This window comes from Colletotrichum acutatum (assembly GCF_030867785.1).
Source record: "Colletotrichum acutatum strain CBS 112980 chromosome Unknown BDZ83scaffold_46, whole genome shotgun sequence".
Lineage (NCBI taxonomy): Eukaryota > Fungi > Ascomycota > Sordariomycetes > Glomerellales > Glomerellaceae > Colletotrichum > Colletotrichum acutatum.
Genome location: NW_026849040.1, coordinates 55,418 through 75,652, shown reverse-complemented (window position 1 = coordinate 75,652; position 20,235 = coordinate 55,418). Strand labels below are relative to the sequence as shown.

Here is a 20,235-nt window from a genome sequence, read left to right as displayed (position 1 = left end):
CCATGGTCGTTCCTCCTCTGTACTACAAAGCCGGGCCTTTGCCCTTCTCAAGTGCCATCGCCGTGTCGTGCATCTCCTCCAAGGCCATATCAATGATACGGGCCTGAATCGACTCCGCCTCCAGCGAGTCCTCCGTATCCTTCATCCAGCTTGCGGAAATTTCCTGCGCCGCTTTGATTCGTGCCATGTGGAGCTTGAAGGCTGACTTGGAGATCGTCATCTGGTCATTTTCCTCGGCCTGCTTCTCCTTCTCGCGCTGGATCTGTAGCTGGGCTTGCTCCTTGAGACGGCGGAGAGCGAGGGCTCGGGCGACCGTCTTGACGGCGTCGGCTCGCTTCTCGGGAGCGATGTTCTTGACGATATAGGTCGCGACTTCCTTGGCGGTGTCTTGAGGTTGCTTGTGGTGCTCTGCTTCGTGCTCCTCTTGTGGCGTGGGGAAGTAGAAGTGACGGCAGGAGATGGTTCGGCGCCGGATTTGAGATTGTTGGATGTCGATATCCATGGGCAGAGTCGAAGATGCGCCCATCTCGGAGGGTGCTCTCGAAGCTGCCATTGTACGCTCGCTCTCGCTGCCAGAGAAGGACACTTGCGCGTGAGGGTCTGGCCAAGGGAATGGGCCTTTGTCGTCCATTGTTCTTGCTTTGTTGACCCGGTATATTGGTTTAGCTTTGAGAGTCAGAAATCCCTTGATGAGAGAGATTGTTTCTGCGTTTTTTTTGTTAGCTGAACGTTTTGTGAAAAGAAAGGGGTCGTGTCCTTAATATCTGCCTTGACCGGCTGGTGTTGTCTAAAAGGCACCGCCCTCGAGTGACTTGGTGGATAGGTCGAGGAAGGAGTCTATGACATATGAACCCGCCCGCTCAGTGAAAAGACGCTGTGTGAACGACTCTGTCCCATCAAAGAAGGGTCATTAATCAAAGCGAGATCAAGAAGCATCGAGTAGTTGTCATTCAGTGTACACTGAAGCCATTGTATTGATAGATCATATCTCGTCATGGTTCTCTTCAGAATTGTATGCATGGAATCACTCCGAGTCCCCCTCGTCTCCGGTATCCCCGTTCATAGTCTCATCAATCTCTCCAACCGCCTCTGCGTCTTCATCCTCTCCCGCACCATCAGCCTGTTCGGCATCATCCTGGGCTGCAAGAGCCGCCTCTACAGCCAGCTTCCTCTCCTTGCGGACATCCCCTGGTGTGGGAATGCCGTGCTTACTCTTCTTGTGCTGTTCCGTTCATGTCAGTTTCTCTTCTAAAGTAGATTGAGGTTGCGGCTTGGATGAACTTACTCTGTAGAGAGTGCACGCAGAGGTGTACCTCTTCGTCTGATTGCAGACGTCACACCCGTACATATCCTTGCCGCGCTTTCGGTCCCGGGGCTTCCCAGTCACAGCAGCTTTGCCAGTCTGGACGATTGCGGTAGTAGAAGCAGCAACAGCGGGAGCAAGAACAGAAGCTTGACTGGGGATGATTTCTCCTGCACCGATGGCAGAACTCATGTCAGTCTGAGCCTGGCCTGGGGCAACGTTGTTGCTGTTGTTAGAGCTGTGCGGGGCGCCAGAGCGGATGCCGGTAAGGTCAAAGCTGTCGGGATCGAGTCCCATTCTGCGAAGACGCTCTTCAACTGTGATATCTTCATCTCCGTCTTCGGCGATGATGTGGTAAGGCTCAGGAAAAGGGGTAATGCCCCGTGCGAGGCGACTCGAGATGCGACCCCAAGCTGTCGTCGTACGTGTAATCAGCGCATTGAGGCCGAAGTTCCTGGTGTCTCGTTCCATGAGGATTGCCAGTGTGAGCTGTCGCTCGAAGGTTCTGGTTGCTCTGGGGAGATCATAGTCACCACGCTCGAATCGCTGCTGGATAAGTCGCAGTGCGGCCACGGTGGTATCACGAATACTGTGGTGGGTTGCGCCGGTAGCGACTTGCTGCATGTGAATCGCACGTGCGAGATTGGTCTCGAGCTGGAAAGACATTGTTCTGGAATGATCTGTTAGCTTAGATGGAAGATACAATTAGATTAAAAGAAATGGGGATGGGGCAACATACGCGTTCGATTTGTTCTGTTGTGTAAACAGAAACGGCAGCCAGCAGGTAGATGGGTGGATTTGGAACAGGTAAGTTGACTGCCGGGCCCGTGAAGTAGGGTTTCTATAAGTAGACGGGAGCAGGCTTACACCGCTCGACCATCGAAAAAGAAGGAAGGAGCGAGCCACAGGTGAAGTTGATGTTGTGGAATAAACCTAAAGATTTGTGGTTGTTCGCAAATTTCAGATGATTAACTCAGCCATTGTGTGGCTGGTCCGATGCAGCCCACCACCTCTTAGTTCTGACTAATAGAAGGAGACGAGAACCTGCTCTGTGCCTACCACAAAGTAACAAATGATACGAGGAGGATGATGGCGTATTAGGGAAGACACAGACCCCTATGCGATCGACTATCTGTTCTTCCGCGTGCAGCCCTCTGCAAGCTTTCCAAGGCTTTTCGAGTTCTTTTCGGTCCAATATAACTTCTCCTTTGCCTCACAGAGGTTCCAGTGGTAGAAGTGATTGACCTTGCCAGATCCGATCCGATGGAAGTAGTTGTACCCGATGCTGATATAAATTTCACATCTTGAACCAGCATCGTAGCCTCTGTGGGAATCGTGTGCCGCACGCATAATCTGAAGGCCAGACCAGAAGAAAAGGATGGTAGCTATGGTTTAATGCAGTAAAAGCAGGGCCATGAAACAACTTACAGCGGGGTTTTGGCGATTGATGTATTCATCAACGAACCAGCCAAGGTTCTCCCCACATTTGGCGATGACATCCATGCTATCATCTCTGATGGGCCAATATGCCTTGGGCACGGATTGATTCCACTGCCGGATCGCACTATTATCGAGGAAGAACGTGAACGACACCAGACCTTGGGCGCTCAGGGCTCCTCACCGCAGTTGTCTGTCTCTAACGGCTGACCTTGTCGAGTGTTTCTAGATGTACGAGCACAGATATCCTGACGAGGGTGCAGCTCCATAGGAGGGCCCGGGGTCGACGTTCTAGCATGGACAGAACTTATGGGTATACCCAGCGGCTTTCTTCGTTCATTATCGGAATCAAAAGTTACCTTCTTTAACGTAGTTAACGAGATTAGGTCTCTCAGCAGGAATGAGTGCAAGAAAGATGCATCAGGAATCAATCGTATACTGGCATCTGGTAGGTGCAGTGGCCTTGCCAGAAACTTCTGGCAGGACAGGAGTGGAAAATCAGAAGCTCGGGGATGCTGATGATGAATAGAAAGGATGGAGCCGATAAGTGGGGGTTATAGCGATATATGAACTTTTGACCGCCTCTCGATCTGAAAGTTGGGAAGCGGTGGTAGGGAGAAAGAATGCTTGAACTTTAGTACCCTCGATGTGTGCTAATATACGTGTAAACTAGATAACAACATCTTGAAGAAGATCGGTCTGAATCAAATAGAGTAAGTAAGTAGATAAGAGAAATCGTAATGTCCAATTCTGCTGAATTATCGCGAAACTACAACCCTTTACCTTACTCCTTTCTTGCTTTCTTCGTCATTCTGGTGGAAGGAGAAGAGTCACACTCCCATCGCACCCTTTTCCCCTTCTTTGTGGAACCGGAGTCAGCTGATCCCATCTCGCGATCGTCTTCATCATACTCTTCATACTCACCGTCGAGGATGTTATCTGGAAACTCGCCGACGTCCGACTCGGCAGCAGGGAATGTCGGTCCGGTACCAAATAGAACGGTAACAGATGGATCGAGTCTACTGGCTCTCATCGTGCTTTGAGGAGAGGGAAGAACGCATTCGCCACGGATTAGGCGTTCGCGGATGCTGAGATAGACTTCCAAGACTGTCGCTACCAGAGTGCTCCAGTCGAGGTCCGAGATGGCGCGTTTACCGAGCATAGGAAGAGTAAAAGTTCCCTCAAAAATGTCGGCTTCAGCGCTGGGAAGGCTCGTGTTTCCCTCAAGGAGACGGCTGCTGACCCTCCAAAATGCCAAGTCTGTTCTTAAGATGAGATCCTTGGTAGTTGAGGTTTCTGGATTGTGCTCACCCAAGATCGCAAGGGCGAAAGCGTTCTCGATAGCAAAAGTCATAATTGATTGATTCTGGAGTAATTCTTAATGATTTGATGAAGATGATTGTGAGCATTGATTCTCGTAATTCTTGGTTAACCTTAGTCTTTTAAGCTCAAAGTCCATAAGTGAAGAATTCCGTCTTTGTTGACGCCTCGATAGAGAGAGAGTGAAGACAATATCTTTGTGGAGTGAACCGAACCTCGGAAGAAAGAAATGCGTTCGAAGAGTACCTTTATGACCCTAGCTCTGACAGACCTTGTTCCACAGACAGAGCAACAAGGGCAGTAAGAGCAGTAGGAAATGGCAGTTGGTGTCGATCTGAGCTGCCTTTCACGAGGCAGTCTCAACTTTTGTGCCTACATGTATTCTTTTGCCAGAGGACTGCTGGAAGTGAATCGATTTCTTGAATATTCTTCCATCCTCGGAGGAGCCTGGAAAGCTTCCCAAGAACTTCTAATCAGCAGTTCGCGGCTGGTTTTCTGGGAATATAACGCGTAAACTGTCGTTCCCAGACCAGCAATGTTACACATGAATACCTGGATCAGGTGGAAAGCAGCCTAGATCAGGAGTTGATCAACTTGAGAAAACAAATCGGAGGCTAAAGGAACATGAAGACATTAATCTAAATTGGTTATTCCGACTGGAGATAGCGGCAAAACATTCGCATATCCGCGTTGAACAGAGTCTTGTTTGCCCACTCGGCGGTCGAGCCATGATTGCAGGGGTTGATCGAGATCTTGTGATCCGGGGCGCCGACTTTCTCGAAATGGCGGAGCAGAGAGTTGCGAACCACTTTTGAGGCCTTCCGGTCGGAGGCTAACTTTACGGGCCCGGCTTCGATGGGGAAATTGATTATTTAGGGGCGATCCGATCACCAGAGCAAGGCAAAAAAGATTATGATGGAATTCATGGAAACGCAGGCACAAATATAGATGCATGAGGTTATAAGCCGAACTGGGTCTGAACACAAGGTCTGGAAAGAATGCCACCGGATGCTATTTTGCTGTGATATTCCAAGATTGCTCCTCGAATTGAAACAAATATCCCGCCCAAATGATGGAAAAGCGAATTAGCTTATTTAAATTGTACAAAACTTGGAGTTGAAGAAACTAATCCTCCATGTTGACATCCTCTCCTTCATTTCGAGGAGCGGATCCGGAAGGGCCAGCCTGCGCTTGCGTGCTACTAGAAGCCGTAGCGTTGGCCGGATTTCTGGGCCGGGAGGGTCTCTTGGGCGGTGCTGGGTACCCATGCTTAGCCACCATGTGCTATTGTCAACTCAGGTTAGCACTTCAGCTCAAGAACGGAAGAGAGGAACAAGTAGACTTACATCAAGGAACGTTTTACGGCGAGTGTACGAGGCATCGCAGCCGTCATACTCGCAAGGCCAGAGCTTGTCTCCCTCGTCACCCTTCCTCCTCGGCATTTCAGTATGCGGGTTGTAGACTGGCTCTGGTGGGGGGTTATGAACAGCTGGAATTGGGGCGTTGGGATCGGTGGGATAAATGATGGGCTGAACAAATGCAGTGGGCTGGGGAGTTTCACTGAGGCGAATGGGGATATTGACCTGGTGTCCTGGCTGAGCTGGGCTAGGAGTGGAAGAGACATGTCTGGGGACACCTGTGAGGTTGATATACTCGGGACTTGGCGGGTCATAGATGTCGTCTGGAAAATACTCTTCAGAGTAAAGCCGAATGTCACCACTTTGGGCGGCTTCGCGACGGAGTACGTTGAGAGCTTGGAAGAGTTGATCGAAAATATCCTCGTATGACGTGCCGGTGGCGACGCGCATGCCACGGATGCCAGCGGCGAGGTAGTGGCGAAAAGAGAAAGACATAATGATGATGGATCAGGAAAAGGTTTGAAGAATAGGAGCTTGGATTCACAATGTTCCCAAAGAGAAGCTCTTGAATAATGGAGACGACGATCAACTTATGTGTGGCTAAGAAGTTGGAGTTGAGTGAGTCTGCCAGGGACAATTTGATTGTTCAATACTCGCGAATACTCGTGAAATTATGAACACGTACTTTGTGAATGGCTGCTTGTTGAGAAGGCTATGTAAAATGAAAAAAATTAACAATGTTGCTTGAAATGGAAAAATGAAGACTGGAGAGCAAAGTTGAGAGTGATCTACTGTCAAACCGCCAGAGATTTATCACTACTTGACTGAGCGCAGGGCGAAATGGTTGAACGTTGACAGCTTTGAGCACCAGCAAAACCAAACCAGAACAATGTCGTAATTTCTTTGAAAGTTGCGAGTTGTCCTTCAACCAAACTCGGATGATCTAAAATAGGAAGAAAGGGAAAAGGAACACAACATAATGGTCGTCTTCTGGACAGCTTGTTTCAACTACTTTGAAAACCGAGCAGCCCTCATGCTTTCTAGTTTCCAAGAGATCTGGCTTGGCTCATGGCCTGCAAAGGGTGCGCGGTGTCCTCGACCGCAAAGTTGGCATCTGTCTTTGAACAATCCTCATGTTGATGACTAAAGCTGTCGTAATCGTGAGCGATGGTTTTTGGGATTGAGTCCCTCCATTCAAATCAACGGCCTCGACAAGAAGAGGAGCCATATTTGGCGGGGTAAACGAGTTTAATACCAGAAATACCCCATTAACGGTGTCATCAACCGCATGACGAGCGCGTGGTGGGCGAGATTCAGGGTCCTCTGCTCTATGAGGGCCGCGAGAGCGAGTCAACGCTCAAGCGTTCGAGGGGCTCTGGGCAGATCATGATTGCCGTCGCAAAGCGATTGCTGGTACCTCCCAAAGATAGATGCAAGGTCGTAGCCACTTCCTAGTGATCTAACGTATTAGTTGATCTCCTCGTTACTCGTAAACGAGTTGGTGATATTCAAGGCGCTTACCATCTGGTCCGTCGCATTACCAGCTTTTCCAAATTGCCTTGTCTGCTCCCTCGCTGTCCCTGACAGATTTGACGCATAGGCACCCGCTCAAGGGAGCTCCTTGATGTCGAGTTGAGTCTTTGTCTGACCAATCTCTTTGTCCAGAGACATCAGCACTGGGCTGGGCCTGGCAGGAGTAGCTGCGGCAGCCAAATCAGAAGTGTTGGTGATCTTGGCGAATCAAGCGAGGTTCTAGTGATCATCAAAAGCCATCGTGCTATTGTTGATACTCGATGTCAAGAACATCAGCCTGCTGTGCCGATGCTCAAATCCCACCATTGCCTTCGCGTAATTGTTGAGACAGCAATAAGAAGCTACATCTATCGTCTCCCTCCGAACTATTAGCGGGCTGAGGTCCTCTGTACTCCTTATCGTGGAAGGAAGATCCGTTACATTATCCAGCTACTTGCAGCTGCGCCTACATCTCAATTGCTTAGTTCTCAGCACCTCCAGTCTCGTCGTAGGGAGCCTTTCCCCCCTCGATCATTGCTACTTTGCATGGTGACACGAGCAATGAAGTGGCAATGATGGAGGGGGAAATATAAATAATGTTCTTGAGGAGTTCCGCAAGAGACATAGTTTGAACAGATGACCCAGCCGGGATAGGACCCCACAACACAAGTTGTGATTGAAGGGATCCTGGGTAGTGTATTGGCGAGAAGGTATTTGATACTGGTGTACCTGGGCGGCAGCATCTGATCTAGGGTACCTAGAGCAGTCTTGAAGCACTTCTGGTCGGGTCGTGCGAAGTTGAAAGGTGCTGATCACCACTCAAAGTGTTCTGGGACATACCAGAGCAAAAGCGGTCTCGTTGTGTAGAATATGGAGAGAAAAAGGGGTGCTCTTTCACAAGATTCTGTGCAAGATGAGGGAGTGGAAAGAAGGGTTGAAAGCAGCAAAGGGATTAGAGATTGACCAACCATAATCACCTGCCAGCTGCTTCTTTGTGTTCCAGTAGAGTAAGATAAGACTGGGAGGCCAGACGCCAGGCTTTCCAGTAAGTAGCATCGTTACCGTATTGGTCTGAAAGCAGCAGTAGCAAGACATCCCGCTAATATAAGCGACGTTTTCGGGTCCCGAGGAAAGCCACCCTGCCACTACTCGAGAGAGCAAGGCGAAAATTGCTGAGTTCGATATTTTCAGGCGGAATCCTTCTGCTGTTGATAAGTCGGACGAAACAATAGACTGAGGAAACTTACCGAAGGGTGATTTTGCTGGCTATGCGTGGCTTGGAGAAAAGCAATGGCGGTGTTTGGAAGTGCCTGATGTGTGTGAGCTTTACGAAGAGGCAGCTTATTCATGTGAATTGGAGCAAAGCAGAGAGATTAACAAAAGCTTAGAAAGCGCCAAGTTCATAACAAAAGGAATCGTTATGATGGGTGGACAAAAATGCTATGGCCAGTGGGCGGAAGGACCCCAGACGAGGATGGCGCAAAGGATGTCAAAGCTCCCGATGAAAATGATGAAGTCGGGTGATAAGAAGTGAAAAGGTAATAATGCTGTAAGGCGATGATGGAGGGCGATGAAAGGAAGGAAACGCATAACCTAGAAGTGTAAGATCAGCAACGGCTTCATCTATTCACAAAAAAAAAAAAGTTAAAGATTAGAAGATTACAAGTAGAGAAAGGGAAGGAATTTTACCTGGACTGCTATGATGTTGGAGTCTAAGATTACTGGAGGATATGGAAGGGAAGGAAGTCAGCAACCAAGGCAGGTGCAGGCCAGGTAGAGGGGAAAGTTGAGATGGACAGGTACAGGCCGCTCCAGATGTCCAGCCACAGTCGGTGACCATGTGATTTGGTGAAGGCATAAGAAGGCGCTTGACCCAGATGGCCCAGAAAGGGGTCAATGAAACTTTGTCAGACCAATGATTCTAAAGGATATGAACTTGTCAGGAAGGAAGACAGTCCACCATATGGGATATCCTGAAACTTCTTGCCCAGACAGATGGCATACAAAGCTGTAACAAAGTTCGATAACATGAAGGAAGGGAACCTATCCAAGCGGTGGAGTTTTTTCTCAGCTCATGTTTAATGATGAAGGAACGCGTTGTCGCTGTGAAGCAGAATTCAAAGTTCGGGGTATTATCAAAGGACTCAGGATTCAAGATAGGGACATTCCTAAGGGTGGAACTATTGCCCGACCATCGCCAGCATCACCTTCACCACCACCACCACCACCACCATATGAGATGCCTTTGCTGGGGGGCTGCCGACATGAGATGTCCTTGCTGGGCAGCCCCCATAATGATATTTCCTTATTGGACAGAGCTCTTTCCAGCAGCATCCTGCATCTCGAGCAATGTAACCGGCTCTTGTGTCCACCTTCCAAGCCGGGTTTATTGTTTTCCAGACGACTGACTCCCAAGTTCACCCTCTGACTATCAAGCGTGCTCAATTTGCATAGACGCACCGCACCGGAACTCAGTTCGTGACGGGGCGATAAGTCTTGCAATGCTTTAGTGAGGTCAGTATTAGGTAAGGATATCGATCAACGATGTGTAATGAGGTGACTTACGCGAGTGCGCGAGATCTTGAGCTGGAACCGACGGCCGCATCCTGGAACCTCACAGACGTACCAGCTCTGGGTCCGGGGGCTCGGCAAGTATTGGGGTACCCGAACGAGTCGGCCAGAAAAAGGGTCCCGCACTCGGAGCCGGCCGCCGAATGGAGCTGCAGCTACAGCTACAGCTACAGCTGGCTTCTTGGCGCCAGTGGCTGATGCGGAATGTCCGTCGCCATGGGTCTGTCGATGCTCGCCGCTAGCTGATGCAGCATCTTGGATTGTGGTAGTAGTAGGCTGTCCATGTACAGCGTCGGGAGAGGTGTTGACACTCTGGCTAGCCAAGCCCATGAAGTGGGAGCAGGAGCGTTCGCTTTATTGTTGGTATTGGCGATGTCGGCGGCAGCGAGATTGGTGTTCGCATTGTCACCCTCATCGACGGGGTCTAGCACTTCATGCTTCATTCTAGATAATCAATCCGTCAGTTAGCCGTATTATACGGTAGCAGAGTTATCTACCTATGCAATGCAGGTGTGAGACTAACTTGATGAATCGGTGAAGAGGATATTCAGCTAAGGTGCTGGTGAAGGGATAGGAGTGAACGAGTTGACTTGGGAGGAAATGCGGGAGAGGTGCGATGGAGGAAGGAAAATTACAAAAGACAGGTGGGTGGCTGGAGAAAGGGGAAAGAGGATGGAAGGTGTAGTCTCGAGGTGAAAATTTCAATTGCAGCCTTTGCCCCGAGGAAAGGGGCTGATGTTCCTCGTATATTCAGGTTGATGTTGCGTTCATGTCGTGAATACGTACCAGATCTGGGGACTGCGGCAGCCTCGCACTCCCTATCTCTTGGGGGATCCCCTTGCTGTTCTGCCTTGCTAATCTGTGTTTGAAGATTTTGCAATTAAGAGTTGCTTTTTGTCACGAGTTATGGCACACAGCAATGGGCATACGGAGTGTGGTAAAGTGGCCTAACCTATCAAAGTAGAAATAGACAAAAGAGAAAGGTCTATATGCAGGATGTAAGTGAGATACACGTGATACAGCACGTGACAGGCACTTTGTGGATTGCGGTCCCTATCCTTGTTACGTGACACTTTTCAGTTGGAGGTCGAATTCTGGAGGAAGGCCGAAGAAGTCCTCCTCATGAGGAAAGTCGAAATACATCATCTTGCTCCTCTGATTCCCCTCACGAGTCGTCGGCTCATGGTCGTCACTAGTCTCGTAGAAGTCTTCGCAGTCGTTCACGCACTCACTCTCTTGTTCTCGTCCTCAGGCTCCGCTTCATCTCCGCTATGGTTGACAATTTAATTCTGTGGCCGTTGTTGATTAATAGTAATTTTCAAATGACGTTGTCTCCGGTCATGGTTCTTCTTCCTTTAGCCTTGTCATCAACTTCTTCAACCCCTTCTGGCGTTCAATAGTGTACTTCGATGGGTTCTTCGGCGAGGTCTTGGCTGACTGGCAACGACGTGTACCTTGAACAGGTGAGACTCCGGCGGGCGAGACCAAGTGGACACTTTGCCCGCGACCACATCTGGTTAGGACGAGCCCGCCCTCGCTCGGTTGCGATTTTGCTATGGGCGAAGGATGGGGACCATCCTCGGCTTGCGAGTCATCTTCGTCGTCGGGTTCAGCATCATTGGTGTGCTCGGGCTTGTCTCCGTGGGCGGCTTCGGGTATGATATGTCCGCAAGCACGGCATGCGTCTGGTCGAGCGTCGAAGTCAATACCACGATCGTCGAATGGTGATAATTTGCGGTAGTGTCGTCGTTGTTGATTTTCTTCTGGTTTGTAATGACCTTTAAGAATGCAAAGCGGGCGGTATATCCTTTCCCATTCCACACTCTTTGTGGAACGGTGTTGTGAGCTGCCTTGCCAGTGGGTTCCTCCACAGCGAAAGACTCAGTGGTATGCAGATCCCGTTAACAGGGTCGTCTTTTGCTGGCGCCTCTGACAAGTTTAGCTGTTAGTCGAAGCTTCGAGCGTAAGAGTTATCGTCGCCGATATACACGGTGCTATTTACACCGAGCACGGGGAGCTGCAACGTTATGTCGTGTCCAACTGGTTTGTCCACAATGACGACATGCTTCCTATAAGGCGTCCTACGTGTTGGTCTTGTATGTATTGATCGTTGCGATGAAAAAAGACCTGGCGAAGTATTTGGTCTCTTCTTCATCGACATCACACAATTCCGCATGTCCAAAATGGTGCCAATATCCATAAAAATTCCATGCATGTGAAGCCATCGATAAGTCTGGCCAGTTTGGACGCAGTTAGATCTCAAGGGGGCACTTTGAACAGAACATTATCCGTTGCGAGCGACACAAGATGATATCCTTGAGTCTTCTTCCACCCCATAATCTTGTGTTGGTGGCGAATAGTCTCGCCGGCTATGTCCTGGGCCTCGGCGCTAGGTAAATCAAGCCTTGTAGGCGGGCAATAATTCCTTGACCCCTTGTAATGAAAGCAATGAACTGTGTATTCTGCCAAAAATCTCCTCTGACTCATTCCGAGGTCAGACATTTTGAGCTGTTGGTCCCGGGAAGCAACCCCTTGTTCCTAAAAGTAGTGACCCGTGTGTGTGCCAAGTTGTGTGCCCAGACGATATAGCGTATGGCGAGTGATATCTTCGTTTTAATTATGCATGAAAGAAAAATGGGATTGTAGGGGAGAAAAGTGAGTGATGTACTGGAACTTCTCAACAGTCCAAGAAGGGCAGTTGCCAACCTTCTTCTTCTCCTTTGGTTTTGCATAGATGAAAGGGTCTGCCGCCAGGCAACTTCAGCCCTCGCTGTTTTTCGTACCCTCTTTCTGATTAGGGTCCCAAATATCTTTTCGTATCTAGCGTGGTAGCGTTCCTAGTTGTCGATCCGAGCAAAGGCAGTGTAACAGCTTATTGCGTCTCTCACCGAATACGATGAACTCGAGAACCCCCCTCCACAAGAGAATGTCTCAAGGCTAGGAGGCCCGTAAGCTACCCTTTGAAGCAGGCCTTGACAGCGCAGTCCACAGGCAAGATTTGTTTCATTTGCCCTCTCGCGAGCTACTGCTTATCCTTCAGAGGCCTTTGAAGATGGCCATGGCCTGGCCGGAGTTTCCTTAGGTGCATCGTCGCCTTGTCGCCCAAGATCTCGAGACTCTTGTTCTTAAGAGTGCACGCATTTGTATAGTGCCGGTTGAAAGTCTACCCAGATGAAGAGCGTCACAACTTGCAATGCATTCCCCAAGACGCAGACCATTGATCCGTTGGCGGCCACCAAAGACAAATGATCTTTCCCAATATCATGACGCCGGCTGACATCAGGTTCTGCTTGGGGTATACGGCTCGGGGTGGGGAGCTTTTTTTGGTCTATTATGAACAAATATTACAGTAATATGGTCTTTCAATGAGAGGAGAACATCGAGGGAGGTCATGTATCAAAACCAGGATTTATTGAGTAGCTTTGCGGCCTTTGAATGATGAATATGAGAAGAACTTGACGCATGCCTGCGCAGTTGAAGTCGGTTCTCGCACTCGAATGACGTCCCAAAGCGTACATGCCACTCAAGGTCTCATGCGAAGAGGCCTCTTCGGAAACAAATGCTGAAATTTCAAGACCATAGGCCGTCATTTGATTCATAGTCCAATGAGTCTCTTACTTTGATCGAGGACGTTGGCCGCCATGGTTGACCTTGTAATGCTTTATCAAACAAAGTCAGCAAAGGTCCCGTTAATCTCTAAAGACGAGGAACATACGCGGGTGCGAGAGCCCTTGTGCTCATAAGAGCGTCTGCAGCCAGCAAACTCGCACACAAACTCGTTCTTGTTATCAGTCTCATCACCAACAGTCGGGGTTGGCGAGACGATTTCGCGAGCGGCTCGTTTGCGGGCAGAAGCCATCGCCAGAGGAAGCGCGGCGCGAAGAACTCCACGTGCGGCAGGTGTATTGGTGTTACCAGGAGCGGCGGGAGAAGCGATAGCTTGAGCAGGAGTTGAATTGGGAGCTAGAGCAGAGGCCGGAGGAGCGATCTGAGCAATGAGAGGGACCGATGATGCAGCTGAGGCGACAGGCGTAACGATCTCGGGTGGATCGACTTGCTCAAGCATCTTCTGTGTGACTTCCAGCGCGACACGTAAGACATCGTCGAAGGGGGTGTCTGCGTCAGTGGAGCACTTCTCGAGTGCCTCGATGACTCTCTGTTCAAGGGAAGGTGCCATTCTAACACTGTTGTTAGCCAAGACAGAAACGAAATTCGAAAGCACAGAATTGCCCGTATGGTTGAGCTTATTTACCTCGATGGGAGTATCTGGTTGTCTGTGAGGAAGGAAGAATTCAGATTGCCCGCAGATGAGGAATCTGGGGAGAGATGTGGTGGTGGAGAGAAATATTGAGTAAGTTGTTGGTTTGTAAATTTGATGCTGAACGAGCAGAACGTGTTCCTCGGAAAGCTAGATGAAAGGGAAGGAGCGATCTAGTTGCTATTGGACTCCGTCTTCCGTTTCTCTTGAAGTACTCCATGACGGCGATGCGTGAACTACGACCACTCATCCTAGCCGTCTTTCTGCTGTCTTTATGCTGTCTGAGTGAAGGTTCCGGCTATCATGTCATTAATCTGTGCTCTCCTGATACATGTCCTTAGGCGTCATCGTCATGTTGAGCCTGTGAGGGAGTCTGCACAGGGACCCTGCTGGCTAATGCATGATGCCTCCATCGATTCTTCGCGGAGTTGTAGAAATATCTCCATAATTGCTGGCTCTAGGTCTCGGAAATCGTACTTGACGTCATCCATCTGTCTCCCTTCTGGTGCCAAGCTCGAATGATTCGGCCGAGGATGTTGAGCAAGAGAAAGCTTCAGTTAGATTACTGCCAGCTTTATCTGACATTGGTGTAAGGCCCAGCAGAAGATCCTTCATCTTCGTCGGCATCTTTGCCGTTGGTAAAAACGTATCTCTCACAGATGCATTTGATGGGCGATAGAAAGCTCTTGTCGGGCGGGATACCGTAAGCGGGAAAATCCTTTTCATGTATTTCCTTGGGACTAGGCAATAGCTTTCGAGCAAAGACTCCTCGTTTTTAAAGCAGAGCGACGAAAGATCCAACTGAGATTGATTCTCGGGCTTCTTTAAATTCCTCTGCCGAAAATCCTATCAGCCTACTCTTCAAGCGGACGCATGCGTTGGCCTTGGAGTCGTGGCTAGCGGATACCACATTTGGTTAACGATCAGAAGCCTTCAACCTTCAATAACAACGAGGTATTAGCCGTTGAAATTGGCTTTACTTTGTATGCTCTCCACATGTCTTGCAGCTTGGCCAAATGCGCTGCGTATGGGGTGATCACATCAAGGTGCCCTGAATGATGAAACAATCGGCCGCAGTATAGGCGATGGACTGTGATCCTCTGCCGAATGCAGTGAAGATAAGCCAGAAACCCACTTCAAATGCAGAAGACTGTATCTCTTCGGTCTGGGTTCCCGTCGCTACAAGGTCTCCCCTCTTGCGACCGCCTACTTCAATGGAGAGGTATTTCGTGTGCCTGTAACCAAAGAAAGTGGTGTTGTGTTTGGGAACAGACCTTCCATTGGCCCAGATTCGGACTACCAGGCCCATAGAAGAACTCTGTAGGAAGAGATCTGCAGTAAAAGGCAATTGTGATGGGGGCCATTGGCGTTTGCTCCTCAAAATGAAGCTAAGGTGGATGGGGCTGGCAGGGCCCGTGGAGTCTGCAAAATCCTCTAGCTTTACCAGATAATTTACGCTAGGCGAGCCATCATAGAAGGCGCCTTTCGACTGGCGTTTGGTGTCTAAGGAAATAGAGTGGACCCAGTCTTCCTTCAGGTCGACAACCTGCAGTGATGCTAGATTGGAGAAAAGGTATGGAGTAAGAGCCGAGGTTCTGATAATCACAAAGAACAAATACTGGAGTAACGTTAGACTCTGGACAAAGGGAAAAGGTTGGGTAAAGCCAGCATGCCGTCGGGTATGACGGTCTTTTATACTGCGGCACAACCCCGCTCCCCTTCATTAGGCATCATCTATGCGTCAGGGCAATCCGTCGATGAACAGATGAGCCTAGAGTATTGCCTTAGCATCGAGATAAGAGCCCGGGAACATTGACAAAACCAATATACGCTAGTCTCGCTGTATCACTTTCGCAAGCTCTACATCCGACTTGGTCGTAGTAAACTATTCCCGCAGTGAAGGCGATGGAAACATCTTATAAATGATCTCGGGAGGGAGTTCTTTGAGACACCATTGTTGGCGAGATTGGCTGCCAATGACCGCGGTTAGGCCTATAGAGGACGGCCTCTTGGTGGATGTTTGGGTTAAGCGCGGACATCACAGTGTCATCAAGGCCTCCCAAAAGTCGGCAGGCGAGACTCTGAACTGTCCCTGCATTCTCGGTGCCCAGGCTCCCGGACCCGGGGATTCATCAGCCTTCGTAACTCAGATGAGCTAGTTCAGATGTTGTCTTGAAATTGAGGTGAAAAGAATTTGAATTAGGGAGAAACAGTATATGCGGCGCCGGATATGCCTGATGAGTTCGTCGTCGTCACGAGCAGCCCCCATAGTCCCGCTGCGGTCCTTCGAGCTGTAGGGCCATGTCAATACCTCATCGTAACCGTAAGGCGTATCCTAGAGACTATCTTCCGCCGTGCTATTAAATAATAATAAAGAGGTGAAGGGGGAAGTCCAAAGAAAATACAACAGATCGACTAGTTTCGGCGAAAAACTGGCTTCTCCTGTGTAAAGAGTTTTGCATGAGCGCCGTAATTGGATGCCCTGTCGGCTCAATGTTGACTGCGATGGTAAAGAATCTGGGACTCCTTTATGGTATACGTCTGCCAGCCTGAGTATCTGCATCATTGACTCTATGTCTTGATCGATGACGGTCGTCAGATAGTCTGAGCTTGTAATTGGCCTCAGAGGCCTTGGTGGGCGTTGTGGTCTCTGCTGATACCTGCATACAGATTAGCTAGGGCCGCAGAATACAAAAGCTATGGACTTACTTTTTGGAGATGTTCCTTGCGGTTGCAACGAAAATGTATTGAGACCAAGTTATTGGTGCCTGGCCGTGACTGGGATGGCGAGGAGGAGGAGTGACGGCTGAGCACAACCAAAATCTGAGATGCCTGGCTTGAAGAAAGCGACATGCTATTCAGCGTTGTAGCGTCAATTTTTCGACCTGAATGAAGAGTTAGCATTCATATTCCTGTGATATTATCGCGAACAAAAGTCATCTCACCTACCTAAGCTAGCTATATTCTAGAATCGGTCTGTGACCTGAATTTCTGCCATAGATTCACATTCTGTGGTAGAATATGAGACCGCCGCAGAATTATTCCAAAAGGTGATGGCCGTTAACATCGTGCTGTTGGCAATCCACTTATCCAGATCAGACCGGAGCTCGTCACCGCTGGCAGCCATCAGGCAGATCCAATGGCAGCCGCCATGCTGTTAGCCTGTAGTCTAGTACTTCGCATCAAAGTCGGCGTGATCTAGGATAGCACTGGAATTATGTCAGTGATTATGCCCTTGGTGAGCGTATAATGGGAAAGGGGACGTACTTGGCTTCTTTGAGTGTGGTGCGTTTGTTGGAGGAATGGATTCCGGTCAGGAGTCTTTCGAGATGTCTAGTGAGCAAGGGTATGAGGCAGTCTTTGCCCTTTTCACTTCTCATGGCTTTCGCCTGCGTCTGCATTCTCGCTGATTGATAACGAGGCTCATGTTGTACTGCCCCGTCTCGAAGGCCCCAGCCGGGGAGTATTCCTCCCGCTCAGAGGTCTCGAAACATCCAATTGGAACGTGTCGAAGCTTCTGCTTTTTCGACATCTTTTTGCTGTTTCCCATCTTCATGCCATTCAAGACACGTCTCTTACCAATCGGGATGTACGACAGCCGCCATTGCGAATGAGCAAACTGCTGAAGGGGAGTCGACAGATTGGGCGGTCCGATCGTGAATTTCGTTCGCTGCGGCTCTGAACCTTCTTAGAGCTGTTTCTTTGGCTCAAATCATCGAGCGCTTGAGCTGACTGTTGCTTCTTTCGAAGAAATTTGAGGGTGAAGTTGTCACCACGATGGCTAGAACCAGAAGTATGGGAGGTGGTGGGTCCCCGGCCGCTCCTGCCGCCTCTGCCTCTTCTGCCGCCGGCAAAAACATCGCCAATCCTCAGCCAGATTCACCTTTGACCACCCGAAAACTTCGCGCATCCCTCAATCTTGGCTCCCAAATATCCAATACCTCATTTCCTACTCGTGGCAGCCTTCGTTCCGGTCGCAACAGACTTCCTCTTGCATCTTTATACTCCTCTTCGCCCAAAGACCGTATCATTCAGGAGGCGAACTACGAAGCAGACGACTCGTGTCCAGCTTCTCCCGACAAAGGCCAGACGGAAGAACCTGAAGATTCCGAGAATCTCGAGACAACTCCCAGAGTCAAGGCGAAGAAACCCAGCCCGCGGGCAACTACCGAGAAAATGTCGACCGCCACTCCTTCGGAAGCGATTATCGGCGGCACCACAGGCACCACAGACACGATGACGGACGATGGAGGTACACCAGTCAACGATACTCCGATTCCCCTCGATCTCTCCAGTGCCCGCCGAGCCAAGACCCCCGAGGTGGACCTCACAGGTTCATCGAGTGCCTCCTCAGCTCCCTCGACTCCTACTAAGCCGGCCTCCGAGCGCCGCCAGGCCATCGCCAAAGGACCGAAACTCATATCTCACAAAGAGGCGTATCAGCAGCTTCGCGATCTTATTGTTGCCCACAACGAGAAGGGAATCGAGATGAAGGAGACGTCGGCCCTATTCAAAGACTTGACGCGCGAGGAGAACGCGACCCCGATAATCCTCGACGAATGCGTTGCTGTCGCTAATGCTCGACTTGTGCGAGCTATTGACGATGCCGAGGCATTTGAATCTGGTCATCCGCCGAGAGTGATGCCCTATCCGGCCGATAAGATTCCCGAGCTTCTTGCCACTGTCGAGAAAGCCGAGGGCGAACGAGACGCGTTCGATGCCGAGAATCAGCGTTTGTTCACGCACATTGCCACATTGGAGGGGGAAATCTACGCTCTCAAGGCCAAGGTAAAGATTGCCAGAAAGGTCGAGCTTGAAGCCAGAATACGAGACGGCATGCCAACTCCCTCGGCGGCCTGTAACAAACCTATTGCGCCTTCTGGATCCGGACTGCCATTCATTCTCGGAACCCCGATCGATTCGACGCCTACAACTGTTGGACGGTTGGGAACACCTGGTCTGAATAAATCTCCCGCTAGCTCAGAGGCTATCTTCCAGAAGTCAACTGCGCGGAACTCCAAAGCGGGCATGCGGGCATCGAGCTTGAATAACCCTCAGACGCCCACTAGAAAGAGAAAGGCTCGACACTAAGAATCTTGGGTTTTCACTGATCTCTTGCCCGGGAACAAGAGCTCTTTTGATCCACTTTCCTGCGCGGCATCGTATGATTACTCAGTCGCCAAGTTGCAAAGGTAAGTTGGAGTTGATTGTTCGAACAAGCTTTGTTCGTTTCTAACGCGAAAGCAGATGTGCCTTAGCCATGACTAAGCTTGCTGTGAGCTCATCCAATTGCTTGTAGTCAAGCATACTTGCAGTTCCGTTATCTGTTTTACTACCAAACTTGCCGTCGGACTGTATGTCAATACTCCGTTCAAACGTTTGCTTAAAACCCAGCTAATTTGTATTTCACATGCAGGTTGTCCCGCTTTAGCCCCGAATGCTAATCCATGACCAATTGTACCCCAAATTGCGACTAAATTTGACATAAGTCTCATGACATGTCCGCGGATCGCGGAGCCGGGCGGACCAGGTACCAAATGCCGCTTGCATGATCTTCCGCCAATGCAGACGCGGCAGCGGGTTGCGCCGCTGACACCTCTCGATGCATGTTACCATCCAGCATGGCACATTTCCCCGCGTTCTCCAGACTAGACAGTCTAGACTAGCCGCACAGCATACCATTCTACCGAGCTTGGGGTTTTCCAGGCACGCGCATTGGGTCGCATATGCGGGGAGGATTGGAGCTAGGCATTGGCGGCTTTTGCGGGATGATGATGATGTGTTGGAATATGAATTGGCAAACGGGATACGACGGACCACGCATTTGGCTTGGACTGATGTCGTGACTCAGAATATTCAGGGGACACGTTTGGTATCGTATCCATACCTGTTATCGCTTTGCGCATTCTGGTACAGTATGCTCAGTCACGCCCGCCATGAATCAGATCCGTTTTCTTTCTACCCCTTCGTCGTTCTATCTTACTCTTGACTAGCGATCCCGTAGTAGAATACAGCTTGGCGATCATAATCGAGCTCGTATCGACCTTCTATTCACGGACAATTTGTCACTACTGTCCGTCGGATCCCGGCACCACGTTGTCGCTGATAATCTAACTCTAAACATGGAATGAACCCCTCGCATCCTCGCTCAGACTGCGGGGCACAGCTTGAGCTCGAGACTCTACGTGATCCTTAACGACCATCGACGCCACATCCGTGCCGGACCCAACCGAACGAGCTCCGTTTCCCAGAAGCGTCCCAACCGCCGTTTCGACGGACGACCAATGGTCCGGCTAAGTTACCACTGAATAAAACCGTTAGGTAGGGCCATTCTAGCTTCCTTCCTCAAGAGACTGAAGCTATCCTACGGCCCGCGTATCCCCGTTTGTGATGGCACTCTAACATACGAGGTCCACCATTCGAGTCAGCGCCCCTGCTCCCGTCATCTCACTTACGAGCAGGAGGTCAATTTGGCT

At 49.9% G+C, this 20,235-nt stretch overlaps 7 protein-coding genes across 7 annotated transcripts; 1 reads left to right on the top strand and 6 right to left on the bottom strand.

The window, feature by feature from the left end:
* Nucleotides 1-22: 22 nt before the first annotated feature.
* On the bottom strand, nucleotides 23-631 carry BDZ83DRAFT_752121 (uncharacterized protein; the record flags this gene model as incomplete). Its single annotated transcript, XM_060514151.1, has 1 exon — nucleotides 23-631. One exon carries the CDS (start codon nucleotides 629-631, stop codon nucleotides 23-25), a length of 609 nt encoding a protein of 202 aa, XP_060364991.1.
* Nucleotides 632-965: 334 nt separating this feature from the next.
* On the bottom strand, nucleotides 966-2,220 carry BDZ83DRAFT_730725 (uncharacterized protein). Its single transcript, XM_060512854.1, has 3 exons — nucleotides 2,043-2,220; nucleotides 1,286-1,973; nucleotides 966-1,222 (listed from the first exon to the last, which is right to left on the bottom strand). Exons 2-3 carry the CDS (start codon nucleotides 1,967-1,969, stop codon nucleotides 1,025-1,027), a joined length of 882 nt encoding a protein of 293 aa, XP_060364990.1. The 5' UTR covers nucleotides 1,970-1,973; nucleotides 2,043-2,220; the 3' UTR covers nucleotides 966-1,024.
* A 690-nt stretch (nucleotides 2,221-2,910) lies between these two features.
* BDZ83DRAFT_651716 (uncharacterized protein) lies at nucleotides 2,911-4,094 on the bottom strand (the record flags this gene model as incomplete). Its single annotated transcript, XM_060510475.1, has 3 exons — nucleotides 2,911-3,031; nucleotides 3,524-3,552; nucleotides 3,588-4,094. 3 exons carry the CDS (start codon nucleotides 4,092-4,094, stop codon nucleotides 2,911-2,913), a joined length of 657 nt encoding a protein of 218 aa, XP_060364989.1.
* Nucleotides 4,095-5,185: 1,091 nt separating this feature from the next.
* On the bottom strand, nucleotides 5,186-5,913 carry BDZ83DRAFT_651715 (uncharacterized protein; the record flags this gene model as incomplete). The annotated part of the gene is made up of 2 exons (XM_060510474.1): nucleotides 5,186-5,344; nucleotides 5,407-5,913. The coding sequence occupies 2 exons, from the start codon at nucleotides 5,911-5,913 to the stop codon at nucleotides 5,186-5,188; spliced, it is 666 nt and encodes a 221-aa protein (XP_060364988.1).
* A 7,202-nt stretch (nucleotides 5,914-13,115) lies between these two features.
* BDZ83DRAFT_777980 (uncharacterized protein) lies at nucleotides 13,116-13,678 on the bottom strand (the record flags this gene model as incomplete). The annotated part of the gene is made up of 2 exons (XM_060515494.1): nucleotides 13,116-13,160; nucleotides 13,217-13,678. 2 exons carry the CDS (start codon nucleotides 13,676-13,678, stop codon nucleotides 13,116-13,118), a joined length of 507 nt encoding a protein of 168 aa, XP_060364987.1.
* A 1,117-nt stretch (nucleotides 13,679-14,795) lies between these two features.
* BDZ83DRAFT_651712 (uncharacterized protein) lies at nucleotides 14,796-16,612 on the bottom strand (the record flags this gene model as incomplete). The annotated part of the gene is made up of 3 exons (XM_060510473.1): nucleotides 14,796-15,316; nucleotides 16,299-16,419; nucleotides 16,469-16,612. The coding sequence occupies 3 exons, from the start codon at nucleotides 16,610-16,612 to the stop codon at nucleotides 14,796-14,798; spliced, it is 786 nt and encodes a 261-aa protein (XP_060364986.1).
* Nucleotides 16,613-17,536: 924 nt separating this feature from the next.
* BDZ83DRAFT_752116 (uncharacterized protein) lies at nucleotides 17,537-18,850 on the top strand (the record flags this gene model as incomplete). Its single annotated transcript, XM_060514150.1, has 1 exon — nucleotides 17,537-18,850. The coding sequence occupies one exon, from the start codon at nucleotides 17,537-17,539 to the stop codon at nucleotides 18,848-18,850; it is 1,314 nt and encodes a 437-aa protein (XP_060364985.1).
* Nucleotides 18,851-20,235: the final 1,385 nt, after the last annotated feature.

Bases quoted from the DNA above. Each gene is read 5' to 3' on its own strand.
- BDZ83DRAFT_730725 (XM_060512854.1), bottom strand. From the start codon at position 1,969: ATGTCTTTCCAGCTCGAGACCAATCTCGCACGTGCGATTCACATGCAG. The intron at 1,223-1,285 runs GTAAGTTCATCC...TGAACGGAACAG, and splicing joins CTGCGTGCACTCTCTACAGA to CACAAGAAGAGTAAGCACGG.